The 26,704-nt window shown below is 36.7% G+C and overlaps 1 protein-coding gene across 7 annotated transcripts; it reads left to right on the top strand.

Annotated features, from left to right (window-relative positions):
• Positions 1-25,925, top strand: LOC118268232 (serine/threonine-protein kinase tricornered). 7 transcript variants are annotated; one of them, XM_035582665.2, is made up of 12 exons: positions 1-322; positions 3,873-3,953; positions 8,036-8,188; positions 8,367-8,499; positions 8,577-8,724; positions 8,893-9,003; positions 10,036-10,277; positions 13,057-13,196; positions 13,761-13,932; positions 16,971-17,135; positions 17,525-17,688; positions 17,810-25,925. In XM_035582665.2, the coding sequence occupies exons 3-12, from the start codon at positions 8,143-8,145 to the stop codon at positions 17,923-17,925; spliced, it is 1,437 nt and encodes a 478-aa protein (XP_035438558.1). In that variant the 5' UTR covers positions 1-322; positions 3,873-3,953; positions 8,036-8,142; the 3' UTR covers positions 17,926-25,925. The 7 variants fall into 7 exon arrangements, with proteins under 7 accessions (XP_035438558.1, XP_035438524.1, XP_050563622.1 ...); XM_035582631.2 differs by having other exon boundaries at positions 13,734-13,932; XM_050707665.1 differs by lacking the exon at positions 8,036-8,188.
• Positions 25,926-26,704: the final 779 nt, after the last annotated feature.

Genomic DNA, 26,704 nt, shown 5'->3' with positions numbered 1-26,704 from the left:
CCTTTCGATTTATCATCTGTGCGCTGCCTGACATCTTTCTTTGTACAATTTCTGTAGTCTCTCGTGAAAAATCCCGTTATTTCGCTTTCGTAATTCATCTAACAAAGGTATTATCTGTTCGCGAGTGTTCTTCGTAATTTGTGGGAAAACAAGTAAAAATTAACGACCGTTCCAAGATACGGTGTTAATAATTTATTTTCATTAAAAAATTATCGATTTTAGTCATCTCGTCGAGAAGAATTGTTTTCATGCTGTTTATTTATTAGTGCCGTCGGGTGACTGGCGAACGAGCAACAATTTTCGGGTCACAGTCCAACCTAAGGTGAGTGGAGTGTATAGCGGGTTCTTCGGAAAGGAGCCAGCCTCCGTCGTATGAGCTCCTTTGTGACGCAAAACCTCAACATCTCTGCGCTCCGATAATTAGCCCAGTCTCCGAAGACATCAATCACCCGCCGTTATTTATACGTTGTGTGATGATTAGTGACAAGTGATGGATGCCATCCATCAGTGATAAGGTTGTCACAGATAAATTACTAGTAACAGTAAAGTTGATAGTGCTGTATTGCTGTGCCCAGCTGCGATGTTTACTGCCGCTCATAACACAACTGTATCAATGATATTTGATACCTATTGCTCTAACCCCTGCTGACAAAGCTTATTCTAACCTATCTCAACTTATTTGTCTGTCCCAGACTGAGAGTTTATTTACACACAAGGTTTTTACAATATCTCTTAATGAGATTAGTAAGGGAATGTAAATATAATTAGCAACATCTTGTTATTGCAGTAGAGGTCCTTGTTAGATATTAGTGAATTGATTTCATTACCAGCTATGTGTAAACAAAAAATAATAGACTAATATTTGTGTACCAAAATCAATTTCAAATCAAATTTGTGGGTCTGTATCTCGATTCATGCACAGGAAAATTGTATTATTATATTAAAAACTAAGTTGTTATTTAGAAGACAGTTGAGAATATCAAGTGTGTGAGATGTTCTTTCCACAACAGACAACAGAGCACTACAGTCTCCTGATATCATAGGATATGAATGAGTTGCCATACATACGTACGTAGAGTCAGCCATACGGACGTAGAGTCCAGTGTTCACAGTACAGTTTTCTGATTGTGTATTACTCTGCTTATAACAATAAAAAGACAAGTAGTAAAGTTTCTTGATTACACACACATAATGCTGCTATTAAATAGTGAATGTATCTTGTTAATTATACTTTTATAGCATCACACTGTTCCAATTAGTTTGTAGTAGGTGTAATAGCTATGCAAAACTAAATTACACACTATGGAAATGGAAAAGCAATGAATCAAGTACTAATTTCGAAATAGTGATGTTAGTTTAGTACTAGTAGTAAAAGGTGTGGATTGAATGATGATGTAGTGACAAGGATAGAAAAGAGAATTATTATTATGATGGTTTGGTTATGTAGACTGGATGAATGAAAGCAGATTTATGAAAGAAGTATACTGAGCAGATACGAATGGGACCATCAGTAGAGGGCATCCTAGATAGACGGATATATATCGAAGAAATTGGTGATATATTACAGAAAGGCCAAATCAAAAGTATCCATAACTGACAAGAATGCTTGAAGAGACTGGTGAGTGTTGATGAAGCGAAAGAGGTATGTGAGAATCATAGCGAAGTGTGCCTACTCCCATGGGAGACACGGATGAGGTTATATATGTATGTAGTTACTTTAGTACCGTTTTTAATTTAAAAAAGTAAATCTATATTTGTTAGAACTGTTTCTTCAAACTACTTACACAATACACAATGTTTTCTTATAATCAAGTTAATATCAACAAGTATATTGTTTCATGTAACAAGCTATGATAATAAAAATAGGCCTTGTATTGCAATTTTATTGATTTTTACATTATTTTTATGGCAATTGTGTGAAACGTATTTAAATGGTATTATGTACTACCTTTTTGATTGTCATGTTGACTGACTATTGTCTGTAATGCTATTTGAATTTTACACAGAAATATTAGTTTTGCAAATAGCAATCATACATTATAGAATGTTTACTGAATGGTTTGTGTCAACAACCTTGTTATTATTATAATTTACTAGCTTCTTTCAGTGGCTTCACCAGATGAATAAAAAGTAGCCTATGTGTTAAAGCCTTCCAAGCCATAATCTACCAATGCTCATTTTGATCCCTTCAACTATTTTATGTGATGGAGTAACCAACATTCACATTTGTAATATTAGTCAGATGACAAAATTGGCATAGTTTCTGTTTGTTATGGGCCAAAATTTTGTAGTATAAAAGTATGATATGTATTTGTCCAGGAAAAACTCTAAATAGGTATGACATCAAGTTATACACTAATGTTGTATAGTAAAAAACTTGATGTAGGTAAAATTTTTAGCAACCCAAGAGTAAAGCATCATCACTTACCATCAGGCGAGATAGCGGCCAAACGTCGGCCCATTTAACATTAAAAAAAAAGTTCCAATACAAAGGAAGATCCTCGAACCAGGCAGGGTGATCATGTCCGGCAGGCTTACTTGCTGCCCAACTTTTGTTCTTTGGGATTTTCTATCCATGTTTATAAACTTCACATGTGCGATGTAGGATTTATGACGTCACTTGTTACGTGTCGCCATATTATTATAGGAATTGACTTTTCTTTTTTTCATTACAATTATGTGAAGGGACAACCTGAATGCAAGTGGCTCTGTTGTAATGATATTCTACACTGCGATGCAGTTGCTTGTGTCAATAAAAAGCATAATATCTTAAATAGAGTTTGTGGCATCACATTTAATATTAAGAATGACACGATTCAATAAAAGAGATTACAATTATAATCTAAATACCAACTTCTAATTTGTTAACAGATATTATCAATGTCACTTATCTGGTGGCTGATCACTTTATCTAGTATCAACATTGCAATATACATAATTATAGGTATATAGAAAAAGAAAGAAATACAGTTTATTTGCACAGTGACTGTGAATCGTAACGTGAATAGTAATAGTTAATTAACAATTTTAATAAATATTTTGTAGGATTGACTAGTTTATCCTCTAGATAAGCCAACTGCTGATATAAAACTTTGAAGATGATGAAAAACTGCTTGGAATTGTTTAAGTGATGCATTTCTTAATAACAAGTCTATATAAACAACAGTTGTATGTGTGTTATAAATATATATTAATGTTAATGGTGACCGGAGTTAGCAGAGGATTTGCCTTCAACTTGTTCAGTTTTTTGATGGCAGTCAAAGGCTTTACTGTATTTAAGATCTTACTAGTTCTTGCTTTGCCACAACTAATGTATGTTTGTCACTCATACTTTTATGCATAGCGAAGTTTGTTCCTGATAGAAACTTAGCCGTTGCTTGCACAAGTAATAATTTCTTAGTTCCTCAGTAAGATAGATGACGGACACACAAAGCCTATTATAGAAAAAAGAAATGCCCTGTACTATTGTTCTGTATAGCCATTGTATCATGTTGTGATATGGCCTATGACTTACTTCTCTATTCATTATTTAGTAAAACCCCATGTAGAGGTTTCACTATAATTAATTTATTGTATAACTAAGGGAAAGTATTTGTAAATTGAAGCCTATGGTCTGATCCAATTTTAGGCTAGAGCATATGTAAATTGTACTTAGTTAGCTAAGTATATACTAAGAAATATGATTTTATGTTGGTACATAAATTGTTTTGTCAATGGCCATGCTTATGAAAAAGTCATAGATAAATGGCTGTGGAGCGAGGTAACACTTTATTTGTGTTACGAATACAATGGATTTTATTGATATTTGTGTTGACAACCAAATCTAACTCGTGTTATTTGTTGTTATACATTTATTTTTTCTTTTGGCGCAGAGTGAGCCGTGTCTTGGGGAAAAAGCACACCGGGCACTACGGTGGCCCCAGATACACCGGCCCCAGCGCCCCAGCCTCCCGGTAACGTGAATTTTTAATTTTTATATCATTTAATTTAAGCATTATCATTAACTTTTTGGTTTTCACGACTCTATTTACATAATTTGTCAGATATTTGGGCATGTTAAAGCCAAAAGGAAGGGTTTTCTATGTCAACTCTATGTTCGCTAAACTATTAATGTATCGCAATGTAACAGCAGTATCTAAGGCAGTAATGGAATAAAAAACACCACAGTCATACCACGTACAGTACGCGATCTAATTACTTTACGTACAACAATAAGTAGGCAAACGGTGATAGTTCGGTAATGTAAAAACCGAATTATTTTAAAACAGGAAGTTACATTGACCTTGTATGAACTCCGTTCCGTAAACTATGGTCTTACGCATTGTTAACGTTCCGTGCCAAAATGTAGAAAAATAGACTTGAATTCATTTACTGAAGAAAGCGTTATTTACAGACGACAATCTTTGTTTTGCGGTAGTAGGCAAACGGAACGGGACATCCACTTAGCTTTTTATTTGCTTTTAATTTCAGACGCCACAGAAGTGGTTTCTGTCGAGAGATTTGCAGTCCTTTGGTCTGTGGAAACAAGACGTTTATCCGACTTGAGCTCGCAAAACAATTATTGCAGCTCCATTTCGCTACCACAGACGAAAATAAAAAGGATATTTAAATATCACCCATGTTTTTCCCGAAATTCTGTTAGTCTGTTACTATGCCTACAATGTGAGGAAAAGGAAACTAACTTAATTAAATCAGCCGCGCCGGATATCGCTTACTGTAAGTTTTCGTGTTATATCAGTGCGAGCGAATTTGGAATATTCCGTCCTTGAACTATCTGTAGTTTGCACGAAACTTGCATACTAAACGGTTATATTTGCGCGGCTACCCTTTGAAATGTGGACCCCGTATCCGTCGTGTCGTATTTTATTGTAGGCCATTTGTCTAAATAGGTAATGTTAACTATGACCTGCAGTTTTCGTCAAACCGGAAATTATCTAGAACCTTACATTTGGCGGCCGCTATAGTGAGCACTAATAGGTAATCTATACGCTAAAAATATTCAGCTCAGCTTTGAGCTTGCTGTGTGGTATTTCTATTTAAAATACTGCAGTCGCAGCATAGGAATTTCATGAAATACTAAAGAATTAGCACTTAGCTAACGTGTGGGATGTGAACTTTCTATAGTTTTTTCGCTTTGTCGTGGTACGACAAGATACGGTGCGAACATAACGGGCCAAGTCTATGGTAATAAGGTATACGGCGACCCGATTTACTATGAATCTATAAACGAATATTACGTACTATTCACTGTTCACTACACCTTCGATACATGTCATATCTGCCGATGACGCAACCCTGCAACATCGTACGATCGATGGTCTTCGTTATTGTGAAATGCTAGTCCGTTTACCAGACCATGGTCGCACATAATTTTTGACGGATTCTACCAAATTTGAAAACGCACAAACAATTTTAAACATTCGGATCAAGGACGAAGGTTGAGAATTTGATGCGCAGTTACCTACATACATATAGGTAGTCGTTTTGTTGGCTTAGCTTGTGTTTTGAAGTTGTCACCTCAAAATATAATTTGGGTAATCACCGGACTGGATTTCCAGTGTTATTGACCGCAGCAAACATCGTAAGAATTACCTTCGGTGGGAACTGTGCTTATTCTTTGAACTCATATTTCGAATAATATTTATCTTTGCCGTTGCCAAGTATAAGATTGAATTGTTTTAATTTCCATAAATCAATTTTGTTAGCGACGGTACTAAATAGGTCGAGTGGTCTGAAAATGTTTGCTCGCTTTTTCAAACTATTTATATCTTGAAGTGGAGTACGAATGTGAACATTGTAGGTGCGCGCTACCTGGAGATATAACAAACATTTTTCACTTAATTTTTACTTATTTGTCCAAGAAACAGTCACACAACAGGTGTGTATCTATTTGGTTGGTTGCTTGTGTTCGTGGAATACACGGCTGGCGCAGTGACTCGACTACTGACCGCTGCTCAACGTGTCGTGGGTTCGATTTCCATACGTAAAAATTCATTGTGTGATCCACTAGTTGATCGGGTTTAAGTGTGATTGCGTTTGTAAATGTATCTAATTCTAGACAGGAGATACGTATTTATGATAATAAAAAAAGAAACATATTTGTCTGTTGTTTGTACGTAGTAACAACTGATCATTGGCTATATTAAATAGACATGATTGTTGAGCGACAATCAATAAAAGTGAAGTCGCTGATGCGTTCATCTGTGTGGGCACTGTGGGCAGTATAGCCAGACAACAGTGTTAGCGCGCTGGACCGTCAAGACGGGCGTGGGCGGAGCGCGGCGGCCCTTAACGTTGCACTCTACGCGGCTCAAGTGTAGTACGTACAAACATTAAGTCGCTCCCGTCGTCGTGGGCTCGTGTCGTGGTCTACGCTTCAACTTGTGCACTGTGCGTTTGTGCCGGACGGACATTATGACGTCATTGTTTTGAATATTATATATCTCCGAAAATTTTAACATCTGAACTAACATTATTTCTCTATTAAAATACTACTTGTAGCCTTGATTTAACGCGCTGATTTATTACTCATCTGCAGAGCAATATGGCTATGCATCAGCCGGTATTAAAATAACATGTTAGGTGCAGTATGAATAAATCAATAAATAAAAGTTAAAACTGACAATTTATTGTTGAACTCGAATTCTAGTTTCCAATGAGTGACTCATTGAAAGCGATAAGCGATACCTAAAGTTTGTGCTAAACTTTTTCCTCTAAATGTGTGTGTAAAAATACCGCGCGTATTCTGAGCTAGACGTCGCGGTCGCTGAAAATACTCAGAAGTAGTCGTTGTGCGTTCTATGTAAACTTCCATGACTGGACACCATAAGTCGTTAGGCATGCCGCATGGCCCATGCTAATATATTGTTGAGTAAACATCGCACACATTTCACGGTGAATAAGTGCTGTAGTCATTAGCAAGGAGACTTCATTGGCTTATGTCAAGGTTGGCGTAACGTGATGTGTGACGTGTGACAACGGTGACGTCATAAGCTGATTATGCCCACCACATTTATGTAGATTTCTGATGTTTTGTTATTAAACTTTGTCGGTGTACAAACAACAAAAAGTCGGCACAGCAAAGATAAGGTTGATAAAAAATACAATATGTGACACTGAAAGTAGGCCAAATGTTTTATACAATTCCCTAACAAACTAAATTAATCTATTAGTTAAACAAAGAATTGTCTAGTAGTTTTATTCATTAACTTTATAAGTACTTGCGTTCGACTTGTTTTGACTTTTACAAATATCAAAGCGATAGTTCATTACATGAAACTATTGCAAAATAAAAGTATAGGCTAAAAGCAGCTGTAGTATAAGAAAAGAATATGTAAAGTATTGAAATAAGGAAGCCATTAATATCATGTAGATTATTAATTTAACTACAGAAGGAAGTTTTGACGAAGTAGTAGAGTTAACAATCGTATTCCATTAGCGCCATGGTTGACATGCAGATAAGGTAGCGCACAATATTATTTATAGTGCACAGTGCACCAGATAAAGCGGAGTGGACATGAACGCGCTGATTGTGGCCCGCGCTGCGGCGCTGCACACAGAGCAGCATTGATTGGAACCCGAGCCAGGAGGCCAGGTCGGCCGACTGCCTGCGTTCCCTGCACACCTTTGTTTGCCGCGACCCTGATTATTCATCGATCCGCATTCTGTTATTGTTCTAATTAAACAGTCATGACCTGTTTGTTTACTGTATTGTTTACTCGTGTATCCTCCGTACAACGCAATGTTTGTTCATAATATCAGCTCTTTTGTTTTATATTGTTGCCGAATGTAATTTGGTCCGGTGAACCGGTGAAAGGCATCTGCACTTAGTTGGAAAATTTAAACATCGAAATAATCTATTTAATGCCACGTTATGAATTTGCGCTACGCATTACACAACTTTCTTAATTAAGAAATTACCACGTTTTAAAGTCAGCTGATGATTGGGGTTCCGTACAAGTGAACGAACCCCAGTTTGAGCGCTTTAGTAAACACAACAGTGAACAAATACTTAGTAAATATATTTGATGAACAGTGGAAGGGATGCGGCGCGTTACAGCACGCTTCGACTAAGTCCTCGACGTAAACAGCCGTTTCCTCTCGAGGGCTCATGATTGATCGCGATACGAACTGCCAATAGCTATGACTGATGCACGTGCGTCATCTAGTTCACTCACGGCAGGAGAAGGTTCGTAAGTGAAGTGGCTAGTAATTACTTTAAAGCTTTTAAATGACTTTCCGTGCAACGAATTTACAAAATGCAAACTTCCCGCCCTTTTGGCTTAGTACCTGAGTTAGTTACAGATAATTTAATACTCGGTTTGTAATACTTTCCACTTATAGTTGCTGTTTTTGTTTGTCCTCAGGGGTGCTGGAGATGACAGGCACAGATAATATACGGTTTAGCGGGTCAACGCTAGACAAAGCCACCAAAGCCAAGGTCACCTTAGAGAATTTTTACACGAACCTCATCACACAACACTTAGAAAGAAAACAGAGGTATGTGTACTCAATGTAATTACTGCATTGTTCTTCTGCTAATTCCATGGAGGTACTAATCCTTGTTTCACCCGCAGGCTCGAAAAGTTAGAAGAGTCTCTGAAAGATGACAGTCTTACAGAGAGCCAAAAGAAAGAGAAAAGACAACAACATGCTCAGAAGGAGACCGAGTTCCTCAGACTCAAAAGGTCGAGGCTCGGCGTCGAAGACTTTGAACCGCTTAAGGTACGTCCACTCAAGTATTCAGTCAATCGAGGACCATTGTCGGGCAATCGGAAGACGTTATTGACTACATGTGCGAATGTCTGGCTGAACAATCGCAGAGCGAGGTCGTAACTCGTAGCTCTCAATGTACGCCAACATAATAACGTCTGGCCGTCTCTTGTCCCGCAGGTTATCGGACGAGGCGCCTTCGGAGAAGTTCGACTGGTGCAAAAGAAAGATACAGGACACGTTTACGCTATGAAAATACTCAGGAAAGCTGACATGTTAGAAAAAGAACAGGTTTGTAGCGATAATGAAACTGACTGTGGATTATACGTAATCGAGCGTGTTGCGACCCACTTCGGGGTTGTTTGCAGTGATTGAAAGATTGTCCGACGATACAATGCACGCCCTAGTCAGTAGTTCGCATCAAACGCTCGGTTATGTGTGTTGAGTCACAGCATTGTGCTTTCGAAATGTCGGGTGAAATTCACGTTAAGTTGGACCTTATTGGGAATTTTTAGCTGAGTCATAATGTGAATTGGAATTGAATTCACACAATGTAGGTAGCAACTACACTGTACATTTTGTACAGTTTTTATAATTGTACATGATGCAGTAGATACAAAATTGATGACCACAATTTTACAGGATATTAAAATATTTTAAATCTGTAAACTAACCAAAAGTTTCCTGCATAAACATTGCTCATACGTAGGTACATTACGTATTGATCGCAGTAAACTCGTGTGTGCCTATGTAAACGGTTGCCTTTATAAGAAATGCACGATGTGAGGCTAGACAGTCGACAGTGCACACGCGATGCTATTCTCAGACCCTTTACACAAGGAATAACATGTTATTTCCTTGTCAATTATTGAATGCAACGTACGAGCGGAATTGTTAGATAGCGACAATAAATTGTAGGGAATCGAATACAACTATCGTGCTTGATAACTGACTATAATGCTAACTATTGTCAGTAGAACGTTAGTTGTTTGATTTAACTGGAACAAATATTATAGTTTGTCATTAGTATGTTTAAAATTTGTCCGTGTCCCTGTTTTTATTGGTATGTTTCCATCTTTCAAATCAAATCACTTTAAGTGTACAATTTTGTGGTCTACAATTTTATACAGTAATATGTTCCAACTGTGAGCACTATTGGGCACCGAAAAAGTACTTAATCTACTTACGTAAAAATTATCTTAAATAAAAAAAAACTAAATTTTACGTTTACTCTCAATTGTTTTACTACTTGAGACAACAACTTCAGTCATAAATTCGATTTGATATAATATCGATGTCTTATATGGTGACGTCGTCTCGCAGGTAGCCCATGTTCGCGCAGAACGTGACATCTTAGTAGAAGCCGACCACCAATGGGTCGTCAAAATGTACTACAGTTTCCAAGACCCCATGAACTTGTATTTGATCATGGAGTTCTTACCTGGTGGCGACATGATGACGTTGCTCATGAAGAAGGATACCCTCAGTGAAGAGTGCGCGCAGTTCTACGTGGCCGAGACGGCACTCGCGATTGACAGTATACACAAGCTGGGCTTCATACACAGGTGAGGTTCTTTTGTATAATTACATAGAGATTAACTATTGTGACCAGTATATGGCAATAGGCTCACCCCCTATTACATGGGACTTAAATAACACAAATGGTAAAAAGTGGGTGTACATTGTATAGCGGCATTACGTGTCGTTATGAGCACCTCTGCCTACCCCTTCGGGGATAAAAGGCGTGACGTTGACGTTGCATTAACTATTGTCTTACATTGTTAAAGGGAAAAACAATCAATCAGTATTTTTAAGTTTATTACCATTCAACATTTTGAAAGTTACAGTATCTTTGAAAAGTTTAGTCTCTAGCGCACATTCACTCAACCCTGAACTTGGCGTAATTGACTGATGGCCTCCACAAAGTCGTTCAATATCTAAATATATAGATATTATATATTTATGTTTTAAACAAAATGACGCATGTTTGTAAATTGATGGCAATTCCAATGATCTGCATCTCATAATGTTGTGTTGTTTCATTTTGTACACGACAACTAGTTATGGTCTTTATGAGTAAAAATTGATTTGACTTTGACATTCGTAATCAATTCCAAGGTCATCACTAGCTGCTATTGGTGCATACTTTATATACTTAAGTAGTTCATTAGTCAGTTCAGTTCTATTGTAAATTGTAAGTAGTTAAAATGTTTTGAAAGGTGTTCGTAATACGTGTCTCGTCTGCCCATGGTTTCCGGGGAAACCAAGCCAGACATACAAGTGTTTTTGCTTGTAATAAAAGGTATTAACGCGTACCCACGCTTGCGATAAAGGTCTGTCCTCACGCACAGATCGTTGAACCGGATGATTGCAGTGTCGGGACATTATTGTAGGGACCCTCATTACTCACATAACTACGTGTTTTATTAATAGATACCTGCCGCCGCGATGTCTACTTGTTAGCAATAAAAGTCATGTTAGCAATATCAGTAATTTCCCCGTCATTCAATCGCTTGAAGCTCTTCAAGTATTCATCAGTAAAGTGTAGCGCCGCTATGAATAACAGTTTCTTCTAAATTTTTAACACGAACGCCAGTCGTAGGCTGCGGCGAACACGGAACGATTTGGTTTGATCGTGTTTCATGCATTTTTTATAACCGCTACAGATTGATTTACACGGAGGGCAAAAATAGTGTATTATTGTCATGATGTAACCTCGGGACGTAATTGGAATAATGGTCATGTCTCAATTCGTTGAACGATCAATGTCGATTGTTAATTCTCAGTAATTTGCGTAATGTGTACGATTTATTTAGAACGTTAGTATGTAGGTTGGTTTCTTGAAAGTTATAATGTTGTACTGATGCTCCTGTGTCAGCTATCATTTTGTTTCGAAGGAAGTGAAGGGGTCATCGTTCGAGTGCCGTGAGAGAGCAAGGGGTTATGTTGTGTACACATTAACCTTCAGCTTAATTTAAACCAGGTCACAGATTCATAAGCCCTGTTTATTGGCAGTTGTTCATAATAGAAAAGTGTCGTTTTATTCTCTTTTTTACAAATTTAACCAATGCTCACTGGATTTGATTTATCGTTCCTTTCATAAAAACTCGTACGATATTTCTATTATTATAAAGATGTAGGCTACACATCCATTACGCTACACACTTGTCGTCTAAGCCGGCAGCTACCGGCGCTAGGCTAGTTGACAGTATAATGGCCTCTCACTTCGACATGACGGTTACAAGGACAGGCAGGCCTTTGTCATGAAAGTAGCCGGATAAATAGAAAATACCTGGAACCACAGTTGAGTGAATGTGTACAGGGTCGTTAATAACTAGCGTCAGCTAATTATATCATCGAGGTACTTAACAATATTAGCTCTCGCCGCCTAGGGTGCGTCGCTCCTTGTCGACATGACATCACGTTTGTTTTGTCCCTGAAAGAAAACTTCCGCACTCTGTATATATATTGAATTACTAGACGATTAGAATTGTATCCGTAAGAAAAATTGTCATTGTAAAAGATAAAACGTGTATAAGATTGAATCGATTTATGCGCTGTCGTTTAGATTGAAAGGGGAAGAGGACGATTTTAATTTAATATGTGCATTGTGCAGTCATTATTCTATTAAACCTTCGTCATAGCAAGTCGTTCGCTACACATCGAAGTACCTATATACTGGTACATATGTATTTATGATTGATATTCATGCAAACCATTTCTCCATCAGATTTGGCAGTTTCATATTCAGATAGGATTTTCTACAAACTTTCTAGTTCTATGTATGTAATAAAAGTATATACAAACTTATAGGAAAATTCTGTCAAAGATACCTTGGGCTTTGTTGAGACCAGTACCAGTAGGTTCTAGGAAAATAGTTATTTTGTCTTCAGTACAGCGTTTGATCCTTTCAATAGATACGCTTTTGTCGAGGAAAAAAGGTTATCTGCCTATTGGTTTGTTGTCTATCTGGTATCTTTGCCATTGTCCTCAACAATGAAAATGTGGCTCCATACATATACATATTTTTATGTAGGACACCTTTGCCACAGAGGAAACTGAAAGAGGTCGCCTGTTGTATTGTGAACATGAACTGTATTATGAAGGAGGATAAAAGACACATAAACAGTACAAAGAATGTCTATGTATACGTGTAAATGAAAGAGACTGACAAGGATTGTGTTCAGGGATCAAAGTGAAATAGCACGTTGAAAGGAGGAATGACAAAGCAGTCGACGTTTCGACAACAATAGGTCCACGTCTAGAGACTATAAGAATAGGTTTCCTATATTAGAATTATTTTATAAATTGTAATATAAAACAAATGTACGTATTTGTTTCCAGAGACATAAAGCCTGATAACTTACTATTGGACGCCCGCGGCCACATCAAACTAAGTGACTTCGGTCTCTGCACCGGCCTCAAGAAGAGTCATCGCACAGACTTCTACCGGGATCTCTCGAGAGCAACACCCTCAGATTTCAGTAAGTTGATATCTTTGTTTATTAATAAACATACTATATTTATTCATTACCCATGACTTCACCGACAACAATACACACTTTTGTTGATAAATCGCTGTTAATTTTGTTTATTTATTAATATCATTCTGCTGCATCACTCTGTGCACGACATTAATTTGACACTCATTTATATCAGAAATAAGTAACTATACTAAATATAGTGCCCACTCCATCTTTCGTAGCACTTTATATCCCATCATTCATTATTTCATAAATACCCGACTTGACAGCGGTTTATTGACATTGCCCTCTGTTGCTTGCTTACCAATTTAAGTTGCTCAACACCGACCAGTATTAACTGGTCAGCTTATAATGTGGGGGCGCGGGTGACGCTCGCTTCGCTTACATTTCGCTTCGCACTACTTACGGGACGTGGTCTCGTATGTATCGTATGTACAAAGCTGCTGCCACAGCCGCTATGAAGAGCACAGGAGGATGGGTATCATGTGCAATCACGTAGAATATTAATTAAGCGTTTATTACCTTTTTTTATTTAAGCTCTACACTTCAATTTCTCGTATGCAGTATCGACGTCATCGTCGGCCATGGACTCGAAGCGGCGGGCCGAGTCGTGGAAGAGGAATAGACGGGCTCTGGCCTACTCGACTGTGGGCACGCCCGACTACATAGCCCCCGAGGTATTCCTGCAGACCGGGTACGGCCCGCAGGCAGACTGGTGGAGTCTCGGCGTTATCATGTTAGTATCACACTGTCAATTTGCAAATAACAATCGTATACTCTATAAGAACTTTTGTATCTAATCAACGTGACTGTTTAAAACCACAGATGTGATACTTTATGAAAGAGCTAGCGCAATTTCAGAGGTTTAAATGTGTTGTTTTGTAAATGTATGCGTAAATAAATTGAAATGTAATTAAGATGCGTACTAACTGGACAGTGACATTCCTGTCAAATATAACGTTAGTAAGACGCTTTAAATATTTTCTGAGGTTTAATGCTAAAGCGTTTTTATAATCAAGTAATTATAAGTGCTCTGCAATGTATACAGCAATACGAATGTACTATGCTGACGTTCTAACTTGTATAGTGATTTTCATAGCTCTGCGTTGTTTAATCGTAATCATTTAGGCTACAATGTAAAAAGGTCTGTTCGTCTTTTAATTCCTGTACCATTAGTATGAGTTTACTTTACGTTTGACTAAATTGAAACGAGAGCGCGTTCGGCGCTCTTGATTGGCCGGCTCGAATGAATCAATCAATCAGAGTATCGCCTCGATCTTATTAAACGTAAAACGAACTCGTACTAAGAGATGCACATAATTATTATAATTATTGAACTATATAATATCCACTAATCACCAGTTATGTTATTAGTCCTATGTAATAGCGAACAACGACAAATAATCTTGGCATTTAGCACTCTATATAATTCAAAATAGAATATAATATGGCAGATCAGAAGCTATAAAGTTACCAAAAAGGTATTAAGGAAAAATTTGATCCCAACAAATAGATATTCAACATTCCTGAAGAACCATAATGGCTTCACTAATTTGGAGAGTTCAATAATGAAAGACTGCTTTGATTTATAGAGCTTCATGAGTAATCAGATCTAGTGAAAATTATTTGACGATTGCTTTGCCCGAATCCTTACAAGCGATTTTTTAATTTATATTAAGTCAGTAATTGGACGTGCGAATGTTTTTGTGGCTGTTTGTGTTTTGTTCGTAATATCGATACGTGAAGTAATGTCACGTCCTTAATGTCGTGCCTTTTAATCCCCAAAGGGGTTATTTTTACCAGCTATGTCATGAGTCCCTTGTAAAAGGTTATGAGTATATTGATGGCTATATGCCATAACCCATATGCAATATGTATGGACATCAGTCACATTTAGATAGTTTCCTCAGTCAATAATTAATCATTTTGAGTTTTCAATACAATAAAACAAGAAAAAATAATCACATTTTTGTACAAAGATTTGCTACTAAACTACTGCTACTTAATTTTCGCATTTTTATAGCTTACTTTCTATAAATAAGTCTGCTATTTGATGTAAAAATCTGAGGACGTCTTAAGTGTGTATTTCATACAAAATATCGTTTATGACGTTTGTTTAATAGGAAAGTAGCCTATTCCGAACTCTTTTCGTTACTGAGGTTTTGGTTAAATCGGAAAAATCTCCAATAACACCTCGCCAGACATGGGCATGGAACTTAAGAACTGGATCAATGAGGCTATCACGTAAATAATGTTTAAAAGAATGTATTGAGATCTTTTGAGGAGTAAATATTATTGACTTGTTTCACCTTATCCAAAATAAGACTAATATGTAACTTGCGATAATCCAACGTCTGGTCTGCCTTTACAAAGAACATATTAATATGGCATAGTCTTTCTTTCAATTATTGAACAATTTTATTATTGTGTTACCTAACAATTTCAGATTTCGTATGTTGAGAATTTGAATAATACTTTTGTCAAAAAAAGTACTTACTAAGATATAGAAAAGAAAAATGAATAATGAGATGCTTATAATACCTATTCAAATAAACCTATTCCATTAACTTACTTCCGGCTTAGCGTATTATATCTGCAATGCGTTTCTACGAATTAGGAATAGTGTATTTTCCTCATCAGCTCTGCGACAATATTTATTAATTCTTGCGCTCTGCCAAATAGCTTTAACAAAATTTCATCTTAAAATATAAAGTTATACAAAAGGCACAAAAAAAAGACTGTTGCGCCAATATGGCCACTACGACCTTGACCTAAGATGTTTAATCAAAAACTGCACAGAAAAGGGATTGAACGTATGTTCTTTATGTGAGCACCACTTTAATTCAGTGTCCCTACCCTCGTATAATATATGTAACTAACAGATAGTTCATACAAATTACGTTATGTTCACATTTATTTGGTATGTCGTGGATCCACTATCCAAAGTATGTCAAACAAATCGTAAATACATCCTGTATTTAGTAACCTTTTGACCGCCATGCAAAATTTCAAATATCTGGCCACCAGCGCCGCGACTAAGCAGGGAATGTAATGTTGATACTTAGCTATCGACTGTTGTTGACTAAACTTATTATTTCATCAATTTTGAATTTTTTAACAGTTGAATTTTGATTAATTATAGTGTTATTTTTACACAATAGTATATGAAATGAAATGATATACATCTCTTGATTTAATTAAGAAATATATTATTTCGAGTAGTTATTGTTACAATACTATTGAGAATATAAAACGCGCTTATGATGTCACAAGCGGACGTCTTAAGACGTCCGTGAATATCGTGGCTGCGATAATTGTGTAAGAAATAGTGATGTTTGACATTTATGTCAATATTTTCTTAAACACGTTATTTCTGTATTTTATTGATAAGTGGTTGTTTAAAAATATTTATTAATAATTATTGTATGTATAACTCAAATAAACACTTTTACAATTTAGGTATGTAGATAGATGCACTTATTACATACCATTACACGGAGAGTTATTTTACTAACGTGTATCCAGTATTTTTCTCAATCGAAGTATAACTATCTCACGAACACTCATTGTTCAATTAAGATGTGTAAAAATTATCACAAGTCCACGCTTTATGACGATTTTCTGCTTAAAATTTCGTATCACAGAGTCCATTCCTGCTGTGGTCGGCGGTCATCGGTTTAATAAAAGTTACATGTTGTCCCATATGTAAAAAGGTGAACATTTTCTTGGTGACTCGTTTATGACCCGTGTTAACCAGTTTATGTCTGTTTCCAGGTACGAGATGTTGATTGGCTACCCTCCGTTCTGTTCGGAGTCCCCACAGGAGACGTACAGGAAGGTGATGTCGTGGCGGGAGTCCCTCACCTTCCCGCCAGAAATACCCATCAGTGAGGAGGCACGGGAGACCATATTACGCTTCTGTTCAGAACCAGACCGCAGGTACACATGACAAACTTACATTCCAATAGCACTAATCTCCAAGACTATTGGATTGAATTTAGTTTTTGTGTTAAATAGGTCGTCTATCGAAGCAATTTCACGCTCAGATTAATAGGAGCGTGTAGGATGGGTAACCTTGCGAGAATTGCTACTTAATTTAATAATTACAAAATTGCTAGATAATTTTGAAATGATTAAATTCCTATTAGCAATAATCCATTTTCACTTGCAATTAAATTGGATCGAGAGACGGGAAAGAATTTAGAAACACTTAAAACAATTAGCAAATTAATTCAATTCCCATCTGAAAAAAAAAAAAAAACTATAAGTCCATACTATGTGATGCTTACGATGATTTGTAATAAAAGTGATTGTTGAATATATTACAGATTGGGTTCTCAACGCGGCATCGAGGATGTCAAGTCGGTGTCGTTTTTCCGGGGCGTCGACTGGAGCCACGTGCGGGAGCGCCCCGCCGCCATCTCCGTGGAAGTGCGCTCCATAGACGACACCTCCAATTTCGACGACTTCCCAGACGTCAAGCTGGAAATACGTGAGTCTAGATACCGTGCTATTTTGTACTATACAACTAGCTTACAATCAATTGTTATCTATTTATAAGGATTACCAGTTTTCTACAGCAAACATTATGCACATTATGTATGTTGTTGCAGCATCAGCGCCAATCCCACAAGACGGCGAGGTGGCGTACAAAGACTGGGTGTTCATCAACTACACGTTCAAGCGGTTCGAGGGGCTCACGCAGCGCGGGACTCCCACCAAGAAGTGAAGCTTCGGCCCCTGAGTAACACTGCTTTCAGTCTAAACTGCTGCAGCCCCTGCGCTACCTAGCCTTGCCAAGCAATATAGATGTTAACCTTCGTTAGGCGATCGATAGCAGCGCTAGACAGCCCCTGGCTTCGTATCTTACTGCCTGCTATGTTATTATTACTTTAGTACGTACGATAGGCATACGGTAGGTGGTCTACACTTAAGAAATCAGAAAGATAGACCTAAGTGCAGTTTAATGATAGAGTTATTGAGACAAATCCTTAGTAATATCTTTCTTTATTTAATAAGATCTCGAAAGTTAACCCTTAGATGTCATCCTCGGATATAATGATCGTAATATAGCAATACATCGCTAGGTAGGTCTGTCCGCTCTTTGTTTCTAACTATACTGAAATAAAAGTGCGATTATTTCATAATGTAACATGTATGATACGGCGTAAAGTTAAAGCTATAAGTCTCGTGTGCCTACCTCTATTTGTGCCTACCTCTGCATGCATTTGCGACACTTTAGTCTGAAAGCAGTCCAATAATAATTGATGACAATCCTGTAACATCACCGTTTGACTGTATGTAGTGATATGAATTGTGTGTCTGATCACAACTACCCCAACCTGTTGCGCTTGCCTAGCTATCGTCGGTGCAAGCCGACCACGTGGTCTAGTGGATTAATTCGATCAATTTAATTTTAACATTGTTCTTTAGTATTTCGTCGGAATAACTTAATTATGAAGTAACGAATACAAGTTGTGTATTGTCGATGACGCTGATTTACTTGACAATATTCTCGCACTGAATGCTCTTGTTTTGAATGTATATATTGCTCGTAGACAATTTTACAAATACTATTTTACTAATCGAAATCTTTACTTGCCATTTCTTTCTGCTTCTTCCTTTCGAGATAGGCAAAAATAGGATCGCCGTGATTGTTTACTTACAAATACAAAAGTGACAATGAAATATTTTGATGTAATAATAATTGTACAGTGCATAGGTCTAGGCTAACATTGGATATTGATATTTTTAAAGTTATAGTATTAAAGAAACCAAATAATGAAATGTAAAAGAGAATACGTTAAAACAAAGAAATTAATATTTCCGAAGCTGATTTGCCCATGATATTGACGACACGCTTTTTGTCTTCTTCGCTTTGATATGTTTATTATAATTGTTGTTATGGTTTATTTAGTATCGAGGGATGCACTCGTTATCGATACCAATACGTCGTAGAGATAGTGTACGTGACGAACTAACAGAATGACTATGAAATGATCACGAGTAAGAATTTATCATAAAGCTTTCATCGAAATTGCCAAATGTATACTGCCGACGAGTAGGGAGGTAATATCGAAACTTTGCAATAAATCATTGATGATATCTCTTAAATTATATTATACACATTTATTTGATTGCGCTATTTATACGATATCGCTACGTTACTTGTTCGAACTGGCAATAAAATGTGTTCTATTTATTATTCAAGTTTTGTAATAATTTTAGTTAGGAGTTACGTGCATCAAGTGAATTACTGTTCAGTTTTGCCCGTTTCTGAGGCTTGATTATAGCCATGTTAACATCACTTCGACAGCTGAAGTTTGTATTGAAATTTTCGGATAGTGAGTGCTATCGTATTCAGTGTTTCGGAGTACAATAAACTCGTGAAGTTGGACGATGCACTTGCTGATGGAGTTAATATAGTTTTGAGTGAATTGCCAACGTTTTAGTGGTAGGCATTCAGCCACGACTTGCCTTAACCCTTAGCCAATAAGGCACGAATACGAAGCGAGCAATAATGCACTCTGACGCCGAACTGCTTGAGACAATATTCTGTTGATTAAGTTAATAAAATACCTCATAAGCTGCAATAACATACGTGATAGATTGTAATTGTAAAAATAAAAGTGTCTTTACATATAGTGGTGCGTCTAGAAATATTGAAGTAACTAATCTATAGCATAGGATGAGTTTTTGAAATAAAATAAGAGAAACGAAAAAATTACAAAAAATAAATTATAATAATATGCTTATTTTTGAAGGAATATACAATGCACTGCTTTCACTGTTCTTTGTAATAGTTTTGATGTGTCACTTCAAAAACTTACCCTGTACAGCGTCGGTATTGAAACTGTAACTGGACAGTTACGTTACATTTCCTGTACCCTTAGTAGGAGTTTGCTTGACGTTGAATGAAAACGAAACGAGCGCGCTCTTTCGGCGCTCTGATTGGTTGGTTCATCCGCAATGACGAATCAGAGCGCCGATCGCACTCTTGTTTCGTTTTCGTTCAACGTAGGTACTACAAACTCGTACTAAGGGTACTGTACACGACAAGAAAATACGAGAGGGTGTGTGTTATCATTGTATCAATATACGACGTGTACATTATACACGTTAGATACGTGCCCTGCGTCGCATGCGACTTAATCTGTGTTTACAATATCGTATTTTCTTATCGTGAACTACTCATTAGGCACTCCTATCACAACTAATATCTAAATAATTACTTTCTTTATTTAATGTTTGAATTATTTTATTTTTATTTAATATTCGATTATTATAAATTAATATATCTACTATTTAATCGACAGGAATACTTCCCTCTCTCCCTCTCTCTCATAACTATTACTATTCAAAAGTAAATACTTACCTATTTATATTTTATATTTACACAAATAATAGTGTACGAGAATGTATATTTAAAAGGCCGCGTTCAATTCATTCGCAATAGAATTCCGTCCAAAATTATGTTACTATAATGAAAGTATTTTACCAAAAATATTAATATATTTACCTTTATGTAGTTGGCGTTGTATGCTAGTAGGAAACTTTTCTTACCTATTTATTTTATGGATTTTCGAGGCTTTAACCGACTTGAAATAAATGTTCTGAAACAAGATTGTAGACTGAATCGAGAGACATTGACTTGACGTGAATACGCGGCTACTTGGACAATCCTGATAGGATGGCTTCTGATTTTGCATCTGACTTATGTGAAGCAATAAAAGGTCCATGAAGGTTCGATGCATGCTAGGCTACCCAGCCGGCTTGCTTCACTACACCTTGTAAACTACGGACGCGAGGCGAGACGCGACCTGTATCCGAGCTAATAAATTAAAATCGCTCGCTGTCTCGTCAATATGAAGTGTTACACCAACGTATTCATGTCAATTAATTTAAGATTGCTATCTCTGCCTGTCCCGTTTACCTTGCAACCAAACTTATGAATTTAAAATTGTTAGTATGAGCAATATTAGCTATTAAAGAGAGAGGTTGGTATTCCTGGATTTAACTGGCTTTAGCGAAGTACGTATGTATACCTGTCCTTGTCGCTCAAATATTTTCTGTAAGCGCAAGACAGAGAGGAGTGTACGCTAAAGTATGTGTTGAATAATTTCTTCTTTTCACAATTATTCTTTCTATCTTTCTACACTGCTCCCTAGTTCGTGTGTGTTATATTTTGTGTACGTTTGTTATAGTATGTAAGACAGATGTTACCGGCAATGGATACAGCACATTCAATATAATGACATCCAAACAGATTTGTCATTAGTATTTACAGATTTGTAAAGATTTTATTTGTGTTCTTGTGTGAGTGTAAGAAATAAGTCGAGTTATACTCACACTCCAAGTAATGCGCCGCTACTAGTAACACCTACCTCAAATTACCGGTACATTGAACTTAGCACAAACGTAGTCAGTGGCTAGAGAAGTAGGATTTGTATTATAGGAATAATGTTAAAGTGTTAAAAGATTAAAATACATTAATTTGCTTATCAATCAGAGATATTTTTAGAAGATATTGTTCCTGTTTATTAACGCCATTGTGGCTCAATGTACACGTTGTTAGAGCTGGTAATGTGAGGTAGGCTCAATTCGGACCTGTCTCCTAGGCCCAGGTTATACCTCGCATTTAATGGTCACTACGTATTGTATAGTACAATGGAACAGCACATTGCCGGTAACTAATATATCATATGCACGTTGCAAGGAATGTTTTGCTGTTATAACGAAGTAAAATCTTTAGAGTAGAAGAGTATCACAGAAATCCACGAATTACACCGTGCGAACAAGTTGCTTCCATTTTATTATAGTATTCTGATTTTGTACAAGTATACAATATACATCAAGAAATTGTTAATTTTATACGAACGTACATTTATGTATTATCCATTACATATGTATGTAGGTACATATGCAGTGCGAATAAGAGGTACGAAGATAAATGTGCAATAATTACAATTCGATGTAGATCAAAGTATATTTTTTCAAGGAAAATTATGCTTAAGCCGGTTGCAGACCAAGAGTTAAGCTAAGTTAGTTTAGCTTAGTTCTCATTGTTTGCGGTTTATCTGCACGCAAGTATGGATAACTGCGTCGACTATGCTAAATGAGCTAATCTAACTTAGCTTAGCTTTTGGTTTGCAATCGGGTTTAGGCTGATAACGCACTTGTAACTCCACACTGGTGTTGCGGATGTCTATAGGCGGCGCCGAATGCTTACCATCAGGTGCCCCGTCTGCTCGTTTGCGAGCCTATGCTATATAAAAATAAGTAATATACAAAGTTAACGATCACGTTACTTGTCAGCCACAAACTGTATTTAGCAAAGGATGCAGTTTCTGCGTGGAATATGAACGATAAATATTTCTACATGATTTCCGATCGTACTTCTTTATTGTACGCACGTAGGTATGTAATCGCAGTCAATGTCTATCAACCCTCTTATATCCTACACTAATTCTAAATACAATATCAAATTAAATACTACACAATAAATACAATATCAAATTAAATAATACACAATAAACAATCACACTAAAACAGCGACATTTTTCTATATTAATATAGGTATTCAAAAGGCGATCTTTTTTCTTTCTCTAAGTTTTTATCTTTTTCTTATTATCAGCACGTTATTTAAATATAATGTTGTTATATACAAAATCACGGATTTTTGCACACAACTTATCAAATTGTCTGCTGTACTAACACGCTGACAGACAGAGAGTCGCCACGTCCAGTCACTAGCCCCGTGAGGGCAGTAGGTAGCGTGACTCGTGATACCTGCTACACAATTCTAAGCATCACTGATTTACGTAAGTTAGACGTTACGATGGCCGCGCGCGGGTTCTACTCGATATCACAGATTCGCCAGCTTCCGTGCCGCAGTCACGTCACTCGAGCCGGAGGTGATAGATTATTTATAAGTATAGGTGTATTTTTGTGTCTGTTTAAATACCTTTAGGAAATTCCTGACTACAGCGACAGGTCGCGTTCTAATCGTTAGAAAATAAATGAAACTGAAAATAATATCCTATAATATTTTTACACTAACATAGTAAGCACATTATAATTCTCATTACGTAATATTAACTTGTACAAACTGACAAATTCTCTTTTTTATAGATATTAATAAATAGTACAACTTAGTTGCACGCTAATACTGAACTTCGTTTGTGTATCTTTGAAGCTCTACAACTTGTATATGATGCAAGCCGTGGTATGCTGTAACGACTCCCCGTGCTTGCCAGTATACTGACAACTGAGTACTCGCAAGCTCCTCGAAGCCTCGTCACATCATATCACAGCGTGTGTCGGACAACTTCGTATGTAGTATGTTTCTATGGGAAACAATCTCTCTCGACCGTGTCCAACATAACGTGACCACTCGTACTATCTTCTATGAAGACCCTGTGCGCTGCACGTGGCACGCTGCGTGTGCTACCACAGGGCCGTTACGTTGGCACAGGGCCGACCGGAGCGGAGGACGGCCACCTTCTAACTACAATTCTTCCTCTATTTTGCATCTAACGCTCTGATTGTATCAGTTAGCCTTCTGCTTAGCATAGTACTAATATGACAAGTTTGGTGTTGTATAATTTTAATGTTAGCAGTTTGTATAATTTGGATTCGATGTGTGTTGATTTAGTTGACACGTTGGCTGCAGAAACCGCCCTGCACGCTGTGCATCATCGCGTGTAAGTACTGAGTGTAGAGTGATGCGCCGGCGCCGGCGGGGGCTTTCCGCGGTGAACTGCGTAGTGTGACGTTTGTGAGGGCTGTTCGGGCGGGCGGACTCGGGGGCTCCACTAGCTCCGTGCTACTGTTTCCACTAACACTGGTTGCTGTGAACTGTACGCCACAATATTGCCATTCACTGCACACAAGTATTGCAATGTCTGACATCAATATAATTGATGTGGTTTATTTAGCTTGCACAGTAAGATTGCGTGTACTTTGCGAAAGTTGCTCACATTTGCCAAAATTTTGTCTGTCAATTACTTTATCTCTTTGGCTTACGTACATTACGTGTATATGGCACATTATGATATATAATATATTGGTATTAATGAATATTCTTCACACTTCATAGAGGCTATAAGTAAGCGAGTCTCAGAGACTTATATACAGTGCGCACCGTTCACACGAATAGCCCATTAGTGATGTAGTTGTTAACTCCATTCAATTTAGTTGAATTATTTCGTTTTTGTCAATAATACATATTAATTTAAGAGTAATTTAATTATTGTATCACAGTTGAGAACGAGGTCGGCTCGCTATATGACGCTGCGTTCATGTGACCTGAACATGGAGCATTGAACACTACTATTTGTTTACTTCTTTGAACTGATAACAATAAAATATCGTAATGTTATTTAGCGGTAACTTTTGTTGTAAGGCGAGCAACTGCGTTCTCTATCGCAAGTAAATACACAAGCATTGTGATGTCGCACCGTTAAGAATTACATTGACACAAATGCCTATTCTTGAAATTTACTTTGTTATAACTAAATGCTTTACAGCAACAACCAAGTCTACGTGTTATTTTTGTATATAAATGAAGAAAACATTTTGTTATTTTGAATTGAATCATTTTATGCCTTCACGTCTTTGTTCTTCCTTTTACTTTTTATTATTTATTTAATTAATTTTAGTGTAACAATGACAAAAGGCTGCATACGCTGTATATATTGAGGAACTGTAATATAAGACCAATATTTATGAAGGAAATGTAATCAAGAATCTGGCTACAGTTGTCTTTAAGTTGGAAGCAAATGAGTTGATAAATTTTCAAGTCTAGTTGTGTTAATGTTATTTTTTATGGTGCGACGTGAGATATCGTTCAGTCAATGAATGTATTTTGTTTTATTATATGAAATGTGTTAGTGACAATCGTACGTAGGGAGTTATCAGTGCTGTGGCACTTTTAGTCACATCACATGAGTGTCAAATACAAATTAAGTGCGGATAATAGGCTATTTGACAAGATTTCACATTATTTAATAGTGAGTATACCACCATATATACCCCATAAATATTAGTTATTTTCGTATTAAATATTCCACAAAAACGTTTCTACATGCAAGATTGCTCCGCATGGGCTTGTGACTTTCTTGTCGGTAAATTATCCTGTGATTTAAGTAAAATAATAATTGGCTCTTGTATTAATACTTTGAAGGGAGTTTCACGTTCAAGTTTCAGTTTAAAATAAACACAAGATTATAACACAAAACTAAATTTGTTTCTAGCATGTGATGTCACAATCGATTCGACTAATCATAACTAAGTCATGTGATTGGCGTATAACAATAACCCTTTTTAATTAGGGTCTTTAATTAATCAGAAATATATTCAAGTTAAATAGCACTGTCAAATAGCCTATTGTCCCTGCGTATGACACGTATCTTCTCCCTGGTACGTTGACAAGATTATATCATGAAATCAATATGTATAGTGGCTCTGGCCAGTCTATCAGAGATGTTGTTTTATATTGTGATGTATAGAGCGTCGTTGCAAGGCGAGGGATCCGGCCGCGATCAAATAAATCATAGCTATTCGCTTTGTTATTGTTGTTCGAAATAATGATAATGAAAAATAATTATGAGTTATTTAATTTCATTAATTGTAAGTCTTTAAGTATTTTGTTTAATACTTTTATTGTTTCTTCCATGTGATTTAAGAAAGTGGCAATACGATTAAGCATTAAAGCGATATGAACTTTGATTGATGATCTTTTTATTTTCATGATTGTACCTATTACCTACCTGTTTATCCTATTTTCCATAAGTATTTTCCAAAGGCTCTTAGTTATGCATCAAAATCTATAATAATGGACCATTTTCAAAACTCCTGCACGACATTGCAGGTAATCCCATGTTTTCGATCAAAATGATTGAGTTATACTTTTTGAAAACTAATCTATTGATTCGTTGGTCGAGTCGTCGCAAGTGCGACTGCCGGGCAAGGGGATCGATTTCCGAATCGGTCACAGCAGTCGGGCCTTTTCTTGGGTATTTCAAAAATGTTTCAGTAGTAGTACGGAGTCCAATATATGGCAATAGGCTCACTCTCTCTTACACGGGACACAAATGGTGAAAAGTGGGTGCCCATTGTACAGTGGCATTAAGTGCCGTAATGTGCACCTCTGCCTATCTCTCTTCGGGGATAAAAGGCGTGACGATACTACTATATAGTATAGTATCAACTTACCAATGTGAAAAAATATCGGTTTAGGGTATGAATAAAAGTCAATTATATCGTACATAATATTATATTTCACTTACATAGTTTATTTCTAAAAGACTTTAAGATCAATAAAGAATTAATACCAAGTACAGTCGGCAAGTAACTTGAGACCGAACTCAAGGTATTGAAATGAAAACACACGACCACAAAACAATATTGGCAAAAACTATTTCCACATTTTTGAACACTTGGAATGCTTAGATAATTATGTTTATATTAAACGTAATGTTTAAATCGTCTCGAATTATTGACAATAA

The sequence above is a fragment of the Spodoptera frugiperda genome, unplaced genomic scaffold (assembly GCF_023101765.2).
Source record: "Spodoptera frugiperda isolate SF20-4 unplaced genomic scaffold, AGI-APGP_CSIRO_Sfru_2.0 tig00001242_1, whole genome shotgun sequence".
Lineage (NCBI taxonomy): Eukaryota > Metazoa > Arthropoda > Insecta > Lepidoptera > Noctuidae > Spodoptera > Spodoptera frugiperda.
Note: the sequence above shows the minus strand (reverse complement) of the source record. Positions and strands in the feature narration are given on the sequence as shown.